The 16,119-nt window shown below is 37.2% G+C and overlaps 3 protein-coding genes across 3 annotated transcripts; 2 read left to right on the top strand and 1 right to left on the bottom strand.

Moving 5' to 3' along the window:
• Positions 1–2,555: 2,555 nt before the first annotated feature.
• On the top strand, positions 2,556–5,929 carry LOC110879902. Its single transcript, XM_022128440.2, has 6 exons — positions 2,556–2,769; positions 3,030–3,075; positions 4,619–4,739; positions 4,831–4,889; positions 5,381–5,481; positions 5,610–5,929. Exons 1-6 carry the CDS (start codon positions 2,650–2,652, stop codon positions 5,646–5,648), a joined length of 486 nt encoding a protein of 161 aa, XP_021984132.1. The 5' UTR covers positions 2,556–2,649; the 3' UTR covers positions 5,649–5,929.
• Positions 5,930–7,919: 1,990 nt separating this feature from the next.
• On the top strand, positions 7,920–9,563 carry LOC110879901 (60S ribosomal protein L17-2). Its single transcript, XM_022128439.2, has 7 exons — positions 7,920–8,040; positions 8,126–8,162; positions 8,328–8,368; positions 8,579–8,809; positions 8,901–9,003; positions 9,149–9,216; positions 9,320–9,563. Exons 1-7 carry the CDS (start codon positions 8,038–8,040, stop codon positions 9,362–9,364), a joined length of 528 nt encoding a protein of 175 aa, XP_021984131.1. The 5' UTR covers positions 7,920–8,037; the 3' UTR covers positions 9,365–9,563.
• A 2,280-nt stretch (positions 9,564–11,843) lies between these two features.
• On the bottom strand, positions 11,844–14,388 carry LOC110879900 (elongation factor 1-delta 1). Its single transcript, XM_022128438.2, has 8 exons — positions 14,233–14,388; positions 13,265–13,371; positions 13,055–13,171; positions 12,880–12,970; positions 12,632–12,752; positions 12,404–12,517; positions 12,152–12,313; positions 11,844–12,056 (listed from the first exon to the last, which is right to left on the bottom strand). Coding segments are annotated over exons 2-8 (690 nt in total). The 5' UTR covers positions 13,348–13,371; positions 14,233–14,388; the 3' UTR covers positions 11,844–12,054.
• Between the last annotated feature and the right edge of the window lie 1,731 nt (positions 14,389–16,119).

Below are 16,119 nucleotides of genomic sequence, written 5' to 3'. Positions count from 1 at the left end.
GTGTCAATAGTGGTGGTCGATGGAGACGACGATGGTAGACGGTGGTGGCGTTCCGGCAACAGCAGCGCCGCTCGCGGCGGCTTTGGTTCATACGGGCTTCAAGTTTTGGTTTCATCTAGTTCAACTCAGGGTCTCGTCGGTCCAGGTTTGGAGTCTCGGCTCGTGTCTCGGTTTGATACTAGGTTCAGTTTCTGCTCAGATCAGATTCAATGTTCGGTTCCAGTTCGAGTCTCGGTTCAGTTTCTGACAAGTGATTCCGGTGCAGGTTAGTCTTGGTTCAGGTTTTAGTTTTGAGTTTACTCGGTTCAGTCTCCGGTCAGTTTCATTTTGGTCATTTTTGTTCGATTCGTTGCAGTGGTGGTGACTCCGGCTCGAGTGGTGATTCGGTTCAATTTAGGTCTTGGTGCAACTCGGTTCGGTTCCGGCTCGGGTTGATGGTGGAGGGTGGATGAGGGTGATGGTGGGTGGAGGTTGAAGATGAAGTGTGGTGGTGGGGTTTTATAAATAAAAATGAATAAGATGCCCGGATAGTCCCTATGGTTTGGCCTTTTAAGGAAAGGGTATTTTTGTCATTTCACATCATTTTAACAGAGAAAAGTAACTGAAGTTAGACACAGGGACTATCCGGGAACAAAAAATGAAAACTTGGGGACTATTCAGGTAGTTTTAGAAAGTTGGGGACTATAGGTGAAAAAGGCGAAACCACAGGGACTATCCGGGCATTTTTCTCTTGATCTTTTAAAAAATTTGATGATTTTTTTATTAAAGAATGTATAAAAAAATTTAGTTTCACTTGTCAACTCATGCCCAAACCCAAGCTCCTCCACTCCCCTATCTTTTTGGGCTTGGGTTGGGGAGCTCACACTGCCTACGTGGCAGTCATGTGCCAACTCATGCTGCCAACCCCAAGCCTTCCACACCCCATAGTCTTAAGAGGCATCTGTGTCTATCAATTGAGACCGATTGGTCATTTTATTTTGACTAAATTTCTGTTTTGCTCCATGTGGTTTTGTCCAAATCATTTTAAAATTGACATTTTCCTCCAATAGTTTACTAACTTATCACGGTTTTGCTCCCCACCTTTAACGTCATCCAAAATATTAATTAACTAGAAGGGTATGTTGGTAATTTAATAGATAAAAGTATAAACATAAATATCAATCTTATTTTGTTTTACACTATTTCCCTTTCTCAACCTCCTCTCATTACCCCTTCTCTCTACTAACTTCCACTGCCACTAGCCTCCAGCCACCACCTACCGACCTTCACCCATGAGCACCAGCCACCACCACCTGCCGACCCCCACAACCACCATCATTTTCCGATCATCACCATTACCACCATTATCGCACCATCATCACCACCATTGTCGCGCTATCACCTCAATCCTTCATCACCGTCGTCAACCAAAGCCATCAGCACCGGCGGCAATAACAGTGGTGGAGGGGGTGAGTAGAGGTTTCAGATCTGGCCACCATCATTGTTGCGACATCATCGTCGTAGACCTTGATTGCGTCCAGCACCATGATTGCTCCAGTACCTAAGTTTCATTCATTCAATCTCCACAGACATGGTGGAGGTTTCAGATCTCGTTAGTGAGTTAGGGAGTTTTTGGATTGATTTTGTGGTGGTAGTGGTAGTAGATTTAGAGAGAGATAGAGAAGGATAGAAAGGGAGTGGTAGTGGTGGTGAACAGTGAACTTGGGTATTTTTGGTTCAATTTTGAGGTTCGAATTTTGGGGGTTATTGTTCATTGAGGTGAACACTGAATAGATTTGAAGTAATGGCTAAGAACATCAATTGGATCTAGATTTACTAGATTTGAACAGATTTTCGGGGTATTTTTTATAAGAGAGCGGTGGTGGTGGCGGCCGGATGGTGGTGGTGGCAGTGCTCAGCAGGTGGTGGCGGCTGGAGATGATGGTAATATCTGGTAGAGAGAAGTAGAGAAAAAGAGGTTGTAGTAACAGAGAGGAGTTTTAATTATGAGAGACATGTTTTATATATTTTTAATTTAATATTAATAAATAAAAAGACAAAACAGATTTTCGGAACTAATAATAAATAAAGTACTTATATATAAAATTACCGAAATATCCTACCTTTAATTGTTTTATTTAACTGAGTTAAGTGTTGGGGGCTGATTAGAAAAAAACATAGTAAACTATTGGACGAAAATGACACTTTTTAAATGAGTGTGGCAAAACTGTTTAAACTGCGAATTATACTATTTTTTTAGTAAATTACGTTTTTGACCACTGTGGTTATATTACTTTTACTATATTAGCCCAAAATAAGAAATTTTAACATATCTGCCCATATGGTCTTTATAACTAACCATTTTGGCCCCTAAGTCTAGAGATCATGGGGGCTAAAATGGTTAGTTATAGAGACCATGAAGGCAAATATATTAAAAATTTTTATTTTTTACTAATATAGTAAAAGTGATATAACCACATGAGCAAAAAAACGTAATTTACTCTTTTTTTTTTTTCATTAAAATTGTACTGTTAACCCTAGAATTAGATGACTTTGCACACTCCCCCTTGTACTGTATATATTTGTTCCACCATCAAAACTTACGCGAACGTTTGTCTGTTCGTTCGTTGGTTCAAATAACCGGTAAAACCAGGGGTATTCTTCAACACCATGGTCATGGATGCTTCTGCTTCTGCAACTCCATCCAGGAACCAAAAGGGAGCTTCCAAGTTCCTCTCTAATCTTCCCTCCAAAGGCCTTTTCTCCTCCCCTGTTGTTTCCTCCAATCTCGTAATTCATTCTTTCCCTCTAAAGTCTAAACCCTAACTGACTTATCTCCTTTAATCATTCCTTTTGTTTTATCATGATTCATGATTGATTTCTGATGTTATACACTAGCAATTGCACCGTTTGTTTTCAGTCCTGAATTACATAAAATGATTTCTAGGGTAAACGAAAACAACCGAATATAATAGAGTCTGTTCAGGCAGGCATATGTTTTTCTCTTTTTATGTATTTGTTCATGTTTATATATGTATACATATATGCAGGGTGGAATGCGTGTCTATGTTACTGATCATGATACATCACCCCCAGGTAACTGTGGAATCTTATGTACAAATTATGATATGTGAATAGATTGATGATTACATATTGTCGTCGTGTATTATGCTGGATTACTGTGTTTAAGATTTAATCTAAGCGATATGCTGTTTGATGAATACGGGCACCCTCGCCCATGGTTTAGAACTTTAGATTTGGTTCATTGAGCAATTTGTGTGAATGTTATTAGTGGTTGTGAAACATGCTTCATCGTTCATTGGTTATGGTATTAGATAGGTTTATCTTTTATGTTCGTGTCAATAGGAGAAATGCTATGTTTTTTATGATCAATAAAGGTGTATCCTAATTCCTAATTGATGTAACACCTTAATAATGCTTACTTTTAGCATTTTTATATATGTGCTTATTATACGACTTATTAGAAAAAATATATGAAGCGAACATATGATTTGATTGTTATAGTTCACGACCAGTGGCGAAGCTTGAGATTTTCGAGGGGGGGGGGTCGAAAACGTATATGCTCAAAAATTTCTATAGAACCGGGGGGTCGAAAACGTATATACCCAAAAATTTCTATACCAAAGCTGCATACATAACACTACTAAGCGAAAAGTTCGGGGGGTCGGGCCCCCTCCCGGCCCCTTCTAACCTTCGCCCCTGGTCACGACATTAATGGAGTTCAAGTTTGGACTGTAAACACTGTTTGAAGATCATAATGAATATATTGCACCATAGTTTAACCAGCATTTCTTTATAACTAATCTCTTAACCTAGCTATGTAGGCTCTTTAACCATTGTTGTAGCTCACCATATGTATGCCATGCCATGCCCCCTTATCTATATCTAGCTATTGACCGTGGTACACGACTGTCATTGTTCACACATCATACGTGGATTGGTGGGTTTCTCATAGTTATTGCTGCTGCGCATGCAGCCAAGATGAACCGGATACTATGTAACATGTTGAGAATATTATTCTTTTGGAAAAATTCAAAGAATAAGGTCCACATTTAGTTACGTAAGGACTAAGGAGTTTATTTAAATAAATTAGCTGCAAGCATCAAGATTTTACACAGGTTGTGAATACTATCATCGTATTATGCGTCTGACAGTGGCGGAGCTTGACCAAAAGTTTCGAGGGGGCGTAAAGTGATGGGACCCAAAAAATTTTTTCCTATCGTTATGTTTCGGGTCGGGTCGGGTTGGCTATTCGATTCCTCAGGTCAAATAATAATAGTTCCAAATAAAACAAAGTGTATATTTACCAAACTACCCATCATTTATATACAAAGTTTATAAAAATTTAGGATATACAATTTAGGAAAAATAATCGGGGGCGATCCTATATAATTTTAATTTTTTTGGACGAAAAATCGGAACTTATACACTTCTAACCGAAACATTGGGGTGGGCGGGTGCACCCCCGGGCACCCACTATACTTCGCCGGTGGCGTCTGACTACCCGTAATTACTACAATAGGAAGTGGGTTTTGTGGTTTGCGAACGTATAGCTTGACAATGAACCAATGTTGCATGTTAACTCAAATATTTGACTCATTTCATTTTTTCTATCCAGATAACCAGCTAATAAAAACGGATCAAATGAACATACTTATAAGATCTCTTCTGCTTAAGCAGCAACAGAAAACTGAATCAAGCGCAAAAGGTGTGGGCACAAAAGAAGGCTCAAGAAAGCGGTACATGTTTCTTCTTTTTCATTAATTCATTTCTTTTTTGTTTTATATTTTGTTTTGGCTGTTTATCTTGTCTTTTTATAATCAATTCTAGGGTTTCCGAAAGAGCTGTGGATGGTCGGACCTCTACAAAACGGGCAGCATCCCAACAAGGTGAGCTTTGCAGTTTTTAGATATACGTTTGTATCTACGCCCCGCTTGTAGTATGCGCATATAATGTATATATGTGTGGGCCATCGGGGGGCAAAAGTGAAAGTGCACTAATTTTAACGTTATTTTACTAATTTCGTGAAAATAATGTTAAAAGCTGAGGATGGTTAATCATGCATCATGTGGTGGCGTTGATAGCTGAAAGACAAATGGGTACATGCACTAATCGAGTAATCGGTCTTTGCCCCGATTGCTTGAGTGTTATGTGCCTTATGTCCAAGGCTTGATGCAAAACTACTATCGAGCCGGGGGTCTCACTGGAAGCAGCCTCTCTATTCCTACGGGGTAGAGGTAAGGCTGTCTACATCTTACCCTCCTCAGACCCTACCTTTTGCTTTTCTATTGGTGGGATTTACTGAGTATGATGATGATGATGAGATATACGTTTGTTTCTAAATAACTCCAGTTGATATTTTGATCTTAACGTCATGTAGAGGGACCGAAATCACGGCTACCTGAAAATCTCAACGCTTTGACTGTAGAGAGACTCCGAGTGCTATTAAGAGAGAGAGGCCTTTCCCAAAGAGGAAGGAAGGCAAGTAACTTGAATTACTGAATTTATAATATTACATTTTTGTGAACTTTTATAAATTTATAATCAAGTTTATGGTTTGACGATACGTATTGTTTTAGTTGACATTTTTGGTTTGTCCAACATGGCAGGATGAGATAATTGCACGTTTGAAATCTGCACTTGGTTGAGCAATCTCTGGGACTCCCAAGTTTTGGGTACTCACACATCACTTATAACTAAAGAAGTATATTATCAGTGTGTTAAAGGACTAAAATGGTAATTGCAGCAAGTCAATTTGTGTAATATTATAAGCTGATGCTTGTGATTACATTTTAGACCGTGAAAACGATTTGTGTTTCTTTTGTAGTTTTTTTTCCCTTTTTTGTGTGTATGGCAACCGAAAGTTGGTATGATTGGGGATGTTGGTCCCAACTGATTCCTAACAGGAGTGGTCTTGGTTGATTTTCTAGTTGTGGTGATTGCGTATGGCGAATCTAATGGTGCTTTGGTTCACTAGGAAAAAGGTATTGCTAGTTGAAATTAAAGTAAACCACGAAAATCATCTCTAGGCTTTTATGATTGTCAACTTGGAAGCGTAGTTGATGGATCTATATGCATATGTATATGTGGTCTAAATTTTTTTTTTTTTTTTTTTTGAACGGCAAATTTGGATCACTGACGGACCACTGGAAGTGGTCTAAAATATTTGATTTTTAACATTTGGTGTCGTGTATTTGTTGCGTTAGTATATTTCTTTATCAAATTGTATCATGTGTTTCAAACGGATTGGACGGAGGTCAATGAGAAAAGGTGGTGAGTGAAAGATGTGACTGGGAGAGGGAGTTGGGGAGAGTAGGGTGGGATATAAGAAAGACGGTGGTGGATGTGGTCGATAGAGCAGACAGGACTGGCAACGAATCATGGATTGACCAACTTGGTAGTGAAATGGTTTTGTTATATGCCATATCATACATATCTTTTACACACGGTAACTAATTTCCTTACTGGGTGATATAGGAGTAAGCCCGACGGATGGGTCAAAATGAGTTTGGGTTGAAATTTGAAAAGGTCCGTTTAAAAAAAGTATTAACTTGGTTTGGGTCAAAACAGCTTCTGCGAAGAAGGTTGCAAGGCTGATTAGAAGCCCTCAAACCCACGACCATGTGTATGCGATTTGCAAGTAAAGATTGTCAATGATGGGAGGTTGGGACTGGGAAATGGGATTCACATAATTGATTGCTATGAGCTTGAAGTTTATTTAAATGGTTTTCGTGGATTTGTTGATGCGAAGTTGATGGGGATATTTTTTTTCTTCAGTTTGCATAATAGATACAAAAGTAACATGACTAATATCTGTATTGGCATAACATATTGCATGCTTTTTCTGAAACAATATTGATTCTTTTGGCAAGAATCCACATGTGTATATAAGTTATTTTTTGGGTTAACAAAAACAAAAACACAAAAAAAAATTTACATGAAATCATAAAAGTAGTCAGGTGTCATGTCAGTATAGACCCACAAACTAGAGGGAGGCGAGATGAGGAAGAGTTGAGGATGGTCGAGCGGTCAAGTGCAGACTATTCAGAACACAGTAACCAAATGTAACAGTGACCCCCCCCCCCCCCCCAATTACTTCATCCACGTTTGAGATATGATTATAGTAAGTTTTCTAAATATAAGTTTGAGATATCAAGAGGGGACATACTCGACTGTAGTGCAACCACATCATCGTAGATCAAGTCATCAAACATGGTTAAATCTTTGTGGGAAGGGAAGACGAAAGTTTTTGATAAGTCATCAAAATACAAGATGTAGATGCGATTATAGTAAGTTTTCTAAATACAAGTTTGAGATATCAATAGGGGACATACTCCACTGTAGTGCAACCACATCATCGTAGATCAAGTCATCAAACATGGTTAAATCTTTGTGGGAAGGGAAGACGAAAGTTTTTGATAAAACAACGGTGTCGGCGTGAAATTATCAAGTTATTTTGTAGTCTTCATGGTTTTGCTACATTGATACAAAGCAAAAAGCTTATACACCAATAGAACGAAGAGAACTGATTGGTGTTTAGGCCAGGTTTATTGAAGATACAAGATCGACTTTAGTGTGACACTTGGTTAATATCATGTGTGAAACACCTAATGAAAGTTGAGTGATTTTAGAGAAGAAAAAAACTTTTAACTGTCTTTTTTAAGTGTGACACTTTAAAAACTTGGTTACTAACAAATGAAGTTTTTCTTTTATTTACCATCCTTCCACTTTTCCTTTCTTTTTTTTTTTTTTTTCCTTTCATTTAAAACCCTAGAAACAAGGTAATAATAATTAATAAGTTGTTCATTGAGTCGGTGCGTCGGTGGTCTTTCGATAGAATAGAATTATTTTTGTAACTACATAGAAAAAGCCCATTTAAGTGGGCTAGTATAAGGCCCAACCCAAGTCCAAGTAAACCCCAGGGCAGGGCTGGGTAGTTATAGTTAGAAACCCTAGACCTCCCATTAGGTTATTTCTGGGGCGGCCTCCGAAGATCCAACAGCATTTTCACCGGCGGCACGATCATCCTCAGCAGTCATGGTTCGTATCTACCCTTATTTCACCCAAAACATACTAATATTTCTGGATTTATGTGCTAATTTATTATTGTTTCCGATAATCTCAGGTGAAATACTCAAAGGAACCAGAAAACCCCACCAAATGTAAGTCTTTTATTCATGTTTCATATTCATACGTGTCAGATTTGAAATGTTCATACCGATCTTCTATTGAGATTGCTTTGTTTGTTATTTTTAGGGCTTCATAGCTTGTGTGTATGTATACTAAATATTAACTTTTGTTTGTACTATTATTGGGTATTTAATCAGCTTGCAAAGCTAGGGGATCAGATCTCAGGTGTCACTTTAAGGTAATTTTATATTTAGTTTTTACATATGTGCCACTTGTTAGTTTATTGATTTAAACTGTGGATTGATGGTTATAACTCTATTCATTGATATGAAATTCTAGACTTAAAAAATGGTTTCTAGTTTAGGTATGTTTTGGATTTTAGTTTCAGGAACTTGTAGTTCAGTTGTGCATATGTTTGTTGAATGAATGGTGTTTTTGTTTGTTTTAGAACACCCGAGAAACTGCCCATGCTATCCGTAAGTTGCCTTTGATCAAGGCTAAGAGATACTTGGAAGATGTCTTGGCTCACAAGCAAGCTATTCCATTCACCCGGTTTTGCCGTGGTGTTGGCCGTACCGCACAAGCCAAAAACCGTCACTCCAATGGACAAGGACGTTGGCCCGCTAAGTCTGCAAAGTTCATCCTTGATCTGCTGAAAAATGCCGAGAGTAACGCTGAGGTAGACAGACTATTAATACTTGAAGAATTTGTCGTTTAGTTTTTACATATTTTTAGCTTACGAGGTTTCTGATTGTTTTTAATTGTTGTAGGTCAAAGGGTTGGATGTGGATGCTCTTCACATTTCTCACATTCAGGTGAACCAAGCACAGAAACAAAGACGTCGCACATACCGTGCTCACGGAAGAATTAACCGTGAGTTTTTACCTCCATAACTACATTTGACTCTTTCTTTGGGTGGATTTTGTGCACTTTGTAATTGGTTTAAAAATGAGTTTGGGTCAAAATGAGTTATGTGTTAGTGCTGGATGAATGAAGTAAAGTTTTGTTTATTGTGTAGCTTACATGTCTTCGCCTTGTCACATTGAACTCACTTTGTCTGAGAAAGAAGAACCAGTTAAAAAGGAGGTTAGTTTTTTAGTCTTTATTTCAATCTTCAATGATAAATAAATAAATGTTATCAAGTGTTTTGAACTTTTAACCAATTGTGAAACTTTTCTGGATGTTGCAGCCTGAGACACAGTTGGCTCCTAGAACCAAGAAGAACCAAGCTTAAGTCAGGAGTGCATTTTCATGAGTGAGGCTCATAGTTTGTTGGTAGAAGGAATTCTGTTTTTGTTTTCACTTATTATATCAGAACCATGTGTTTTTGTTTCCAAAGATTCTTATCCTCCTATTTTCAATTATGAGGTACTTGTGCTTTATGAAACTAAAATGTTGAGCAAAACTTGTTCCATTCAGGGCTGGTTGTCCAATTTTGTTTTGGTTAAGTTAAATGTTTCAACATATCTTTTGATTGGTTTGAGTTTAATAGGTCAAGCTCGTGAGTGGTTGTACAATGGCTTAAAATGAGTTTGGTTATTTTTATGTGCTGGTAAAACAGGGCGGCTAAGGTTGGCTGACCGACCAAAAATACTGTGTATTTTGTTATAGTAGGCCAGCAGTAGATTTGATTCTCAAAACATATTCAAAGAGGATTTCAAACATTGAAGCCGGATTTAAAGAGGAGAGCTTATTAATCAACTGAGGTTTTCAAGCAAACGGCAAAAACTTGTTTCTCCGGTCATCAACTGAAGTTGCCTAACTCTAAATGAAAGCAAAGGCATTAAACAGCTTTGATATGGAGCAATGCATAACATTCCCAAAGAACATTAGGCTTTTACTCATATTAGGAAGCTCAGAAACCCTACTAAAAGACTTTTTCATGACCTCCACCAAGTTGCAAGAGAACCAGTAAATCATCACCAAAACAAAGATGATCACAACTTATTTTGTCACATTTGACATTATTCCCAACTGCGCTTAATAGGCTAGTTTGCCTTCCTCTTTGGCGGCCTCCTTACCTTAACATCATTACACTCTCACTCCAAGCTACCCCTGCTGAGCAAGATGCATTGTGATTTCCTCTTTGGGGGACGGGAAGATAAAAGACTTTTTTTTCTGCGGCAAGCTTGATTAATATTTCTGATAATCATAAGATTCAATATTTCCATTATAAGAGTAAATAGATACAAAAAGACCAGATCCCCTTGTCTTAATCCCTCAAACCTCTTAAAAACTATGGCACTTCCCCGTTAACATTAATAGAATAAGAGCCATAAGTCAAGCAGGTCATGATCCAAACTATCATGCATGGGTGAAAACCAAGAGAACATTTGATAGACTCATGATCCATAAGATTTCTAAAGATCGCTTTTTAAGGGCAACCTTGGCAGGACCATATATATTTCAATGGTAATTTCTCATTGGTTATTGGGTTAACAAAAGCAGTTTGATTCTCACTCACCGGTCACCCCTCTTCCCAAAGAATTTTTCAAACAGTTGCAGATGATCTTGCTAATACAACACATTACAACAAGCAATTGGTAGAAAACCCATTATGTCAAGGGCCTCGTCATCCTATATCAAAGAAAGCCACTTTGATAAACAACCTTTCAGGATGACAAATACTCTCAAATGTTTGCTCTCCAACATGAGAATTTTGAAAGAAATTTCCCTTCATATCTATACCATAATCAATTCTACTCCTATTTTTACCCGCCTTGAAACATCATGAAACTAAGCCTTTAGCCTTTTGTTTTAGAAACATCTCATCGTTAACGACACCTTTTAAGAGCGTTTAAGAAATCCATTTCCTCAGGATTACAAGGGCCCGCAATCATTTCAGATTGAATCTCTTACAATTCCTTCCTGGGGATCTCCGCTTTTTCAGTTAGATTTCCATGTAAGCGTCCCCCCCCCCCCCCCCCGGATTCCTTTTAAAGATTCCATCTTAGACATAGCAAAATGGAAATGGTGTCCTACAACATGTTCCCACTGCTGTTTCACTACATGCAAAATGTTCTCTGAATTCTTCTTCTATAGAGGAGTTAGTTAATATAAGAAAGAAAGACCAGTCTCCAAAGTGGCAATCAAGTATCCCATTAACACACAAGCTTCATTCCTAGCAAAACATAACCATATGTGAAAGAACAATAAATAAAACTTTGGGTGACCATTACACGGTTTAACAAAACAATGGACTGCTTGCTCAAACTAATCAACCACCACCATAAGTCATAAACCATAGGATAATGATTCAAGTAAGGTTCTTGCAAATAACATCTTGACACTACTCTTTGCTGGTTATGGCCGCATATCCACCATTGCTATCACATTACTTGCGCAGAGTCTGGTTATGAAGCATTCACTGTTACTAGCTGCAGAGTTTGGTTACCAAGCGTTGACAGAATTATCACATTGCTCTTGATTCATGAAAAGACTCATTGAAACCTGATGCTTATGACAAGGCGTTGAAACGCAAGCCAACTCTTGAACTTTAATATTTATCTACCATGAACCGGTGAATTTTGAATCCACAGCTTACGCTTGAAAGGCATTCAAGGTTTGTCACACATCTTTGTGGGGTTTTTGCAGAGGTTTGATTAATGATGGTCTACTTTTCTACATCTATTTTAATGAGATGATCATTGTTTTTTGATTTCTTTTATTTAGTTCTATTGAAATAGTATTCCCAGATGTCGAAACATGTCTTGTAAAAACTAAAATGTTGGATTTTTTCCTCGGACCGAGCAAAACCAAAATGTATCTCAACAATATACTAAATAAACAATAAAAGAGTAATATTCAAAACTCAAAACTGAAACAATAAAGTCTGATAGATAATTTTCCTTGAGAGGATGAAACACAATAAAACAAAAATAAGCCGCCATGCTTCACAGTAGCATCCAGTCCACCATTGATGCACTCTGCAAACGCAAATCCGGTTATTAGCAAAACAGACAATGCACCAGATCAATCCAAAACAATATAAAAACCCAAAAACACTGTTAAAAAAACTTACAAATCTTGTTGAAGGCCACAATATCACAGCTCTGGACATACTCGTTAATCGGTTCCTCGGTAAGCCTTTCCTCAATGAGAGTGTCAACAGACACCAAATCATCAACAATGGTCAACATGATCTGGAGCTTCTTGATACCATATCCAACTGGGACCAACTTTGCTGCAATCATGAAAAAAAAAATACTTCTACATAAATCAACTTTGTGCATGAATGTAGCGACAAAATATTAAAAAAGAAAAAGAAACATACATGCACCCCACAACAATCCCTCCAACTCTACACTTCTAACGGCCTCCTCAAGCTTCTTCATGTCGGTCTCATCGTCCCAAGGCTTTACATCCATCAACACCGAAGACTTGCCAGCTGGTAACATAACAAAAAGCAAAAAAGTAAGAAAACAAGAACAGTGTTGATAACAGTAATACGCAGATGTATGGTAAATATCAAGAATATAGAATATAATGAGTGAAAACTCACATTCTTTCTTCTTTCCAGATGCCTTCATTGCAGCTGCACGATCTTCAGCAGCCTTCTTCTCCTCTTCGGTCTCTTCACCAAAAAGATCCACATCACTGTCATCATCTTCATCAGCAGCAGCCTGAATGATATATACATGAACATGAAATCACATTTCAGTGAGAGCAAGTAACAGATAAATACAACACCTCGTAACAGATAATCAAACAATTATAAAGAAAATTAAATAAAAAGTCAGATCATTTTACCTTTGCGTCAGCAACAGGAGCTGCATCAGCCTCTTCTGTGAAAGAAGCAGATCCCTCTACGATAACACCACTTCCTTCAGCGGAGACACCACTACAAGAAGTTCAACGATAAGTATGACCTCACAGCCTCTAGAGCTAAAGAATTCTTTATAAAATCCAAAATTTAAGAGCTTACGAGATTCTCAGAAGTGCCTCGATATGGTTAAACCAACGGGATACATTCACATATTGGGCTGATGGAGCCTTAGTGAAAGCAGCATGAACAGTGAGGTCATCCTTTGAAGCTTGGTACCTGTTAATATAAAAACTCATAAATACTTTGTATCATAAAAGTTAAGAACCAAGAAAAGAAAATTGAGTATATCAAAGGGTAATGTTAACTCACCCGGAGATGTAACTACGAGTTAGAAGGTACTCATCGAGCTTCTTGAGACCGGCTTCTGAACCAACATAAAAAGTGGGCGCCATAGCAGAATGCTTGATTATTCTAGTCTGCAATAGTTTTTCAAATTAAATCATGGTTTTAAAAAACGGTTGAAGTGTGCGCCTTGAGGCGCACCTCGAGGCGAAACGCCCAAAAAACGATTCTGAGGCTCAAGGGGTTTTATTGTATGTGCGCCTCAGAAGGGCTGAGGCGCGGGCGCTAAAAAGGGCTGCGCCTCAGGGGTTTTTGATATTTGTTTTAGATGTTTTTGACTTTTTGTGTCAGTTTCAAGCAATTTATGTCTTTTTATGTGTGTTTTTGATGATTTTGATGAATTTAGTAAGTATTTTTATTTTATAAGATGTATAATTTTTATATTATTTTTTATTTCCACCTCGGCGAAGGGAAAACGCCACAAAACTCATTTCTTTTTTTTTTTAACCTTGAGTTAAATATAAGATATTTAACACAAAATGTGAATCAAACAACACATCATTGTTGAGCTTAAAATCAGCTCATTTTAACATCAACTTTGTTATTTTATAACTAATCCTAATAGTACCTGCAGACTGCATTACCACCTTTCATTACTCTAAACTAATTTTTTTGTATAAATCATGATCTAGAAACTGTATAGCGTCTGTTAAGTTTTAACCTACATGAACTCAGATCTTAACATGACAATCAGTAATACAGTATTAGATACAATTGCATCTTAATATCGAATATTCATCTCTTTCTCAGAACCCTAGTTATGATCGGAACGACGCAATGTATCTGTAACCACTACATGAGCTGTATATCATAACGAACATACAGATCTAACTAAATAGTAATATAGTAACAACTCGCTGAATCGTGTTACACCTGATTTGTGAATCAATCAACAGATGATACATAAAACAAAAAAGCTAATTAATGGAGTGAACCTGTTTGTGAGATATCCGATGGCTGCCCTGAGTCGTTCGTAGTCGGCTGAAGTGAAAGGCTCCGAGCAAAACCCTAGTCCAATTTATAGCTGGACGAACAGGGGTATAAAGGTCATATTGATGAAATCTGAGGAAGAACTAATTGCTTTAAGGCCCCTCGGGTTTTGCTGGTTTGTAACAAAAGAGTGGAAAGCATATTTTATTCTACCTTCGTAACCTCGTTTGACGGGAAGTTCGTTTATCTAATCTAATAAACGGATGAACATAAACAAAATTATTTGTTCACTTAATTAAAGGAACGAACATAAACACGTGTATTATTCGTTCATTTATGTTCGTGAACGTTCATTTATGCTTATTTGTTTATGTTTTAATAAATACATATGGAGTTATATTTATACAAATACAAACATAAAAGAGGTTCTCTAACTACTTATATAAATACAACTAATTAATAGTTGGGTTAATAAGCTTTGCAGCAGAACTTATCGTAACTAATCAGCCATTTATATAAAAAAAGATACTTTATGTTCTTTTATGTTTGATCATTAATATTGTTTAATTTAAATATATTATAATATTAATCTACAAAATGTATTTCATATCATATAAATAGTGTCATCAAATTATATATTTAAAATAAAAAGTTTATTTTTCAAATAATAAAGCTAAAATAATGAAACATTACTAAGCTATAGTTAAAGAAAAATAAATATAAAACTTAAAAGTTTTCGGGTATATATTTCGGGTAAACGGATATATAGTTTCGGGTAATCGGGCGGATATCGTTTAATCTCATACCCGTCCCATATCCGCAGAATATTTTTTTTCCATACCCATAAACCCATCGGGTATCAGGTATACCCATCCCAAATGCTTTGGGTTTTGAGTATACCCATCGGGCTCGAGTATTTTTGTAATCCAAAATAGAATATAAAGTCTTCCCCTTGTGTGTTAAGACTTAATGGGCTTGATAGTGGGTCTAGCCTAGTGTTTCGGGCTTAAACAAGGGTGGTGGATATCATGTCTAGATCAAGGGTTTGTTAAGGAATTGCTGGTTAAAGCTTTCATCATGTGTTGGTTAAAGCTTAAGCTTTTATCATGTGTCCCCTTATCATGTGTTGGTTAAATGCATGTACGTATACTTTGTGATTAGCCCAGATTATGCCTGGGCTATGTATGAGAATCCGACCTCATGTCAATACCCCCTTCACATGCTATTTGTTTTAAAGATAAGGTATCCACAGTTTAAATTAAAATTGAAGATAAATGCATAGTCTTTTTTTCTAGTTCTTATAGGAATACGGGAATTAACTATAGGTTAAGTACCAATAAGTTGAAGAGGGCCGTCTCCGAAAATGCTAAAAAGATTTTGGGCCCTGAGCGAGATTAAAAAAACCGGGTCTGACCTAACCTTTTGCAATAAATAAGGAAATAGCGAGAAACAAAGTAAGCCCACTGAACAGAAAAAACGCCTAGCACGTACACTCGAACCCAACACATGAACTTTAGAAGGGGAGTCGGCAACCGGTTCAACTATGGTTGGTGCCGACATAGCTTTTAATTCACACTTATCTGCTTTACAAATACGATCTTGCTTGAACTTGTACAATTCTTTATTTGATCTAAAATATAATTATTCATTAAAAGCAATTATAAACAAAAAATAAGAAAACAAAAACATTGATACATGAGTTGTTATAGTTAATTCCTAATAAGAAAGGCATAAGTGCAGTATAATCTGTTACAATTAATTCCTAATACACCAAGTTCATTAAATACACCAAGTTCATTGGAACTTCCATGAACAAACTAGACATTAATCTTACAAAAAAATATACAAAAGGGACTCGAACCGGCCACCATCTGGTTGGAAACAAGGGACCT

The sequence above is a fragment of the Helianthus annuus genome, chromosome 9 (genome assembly GCF_002127325.2).
Source record: "Helianthus annuus cultivar XRQ/B chromosome 9, HanXRQr2.0-SUNRISE, whole genome shotgun sequence".
Classification (NCBI taxonomy): domain Eukaryota; kingdom Viridiplantae; phylum Streptophyta; class Magnoliopsida; order Asterales; family Asteraceae; genus Helianthus; species Helianthus annuus.
This window is presented reverse-complemented; position numbering and strand designations above follow the sequence as displayed.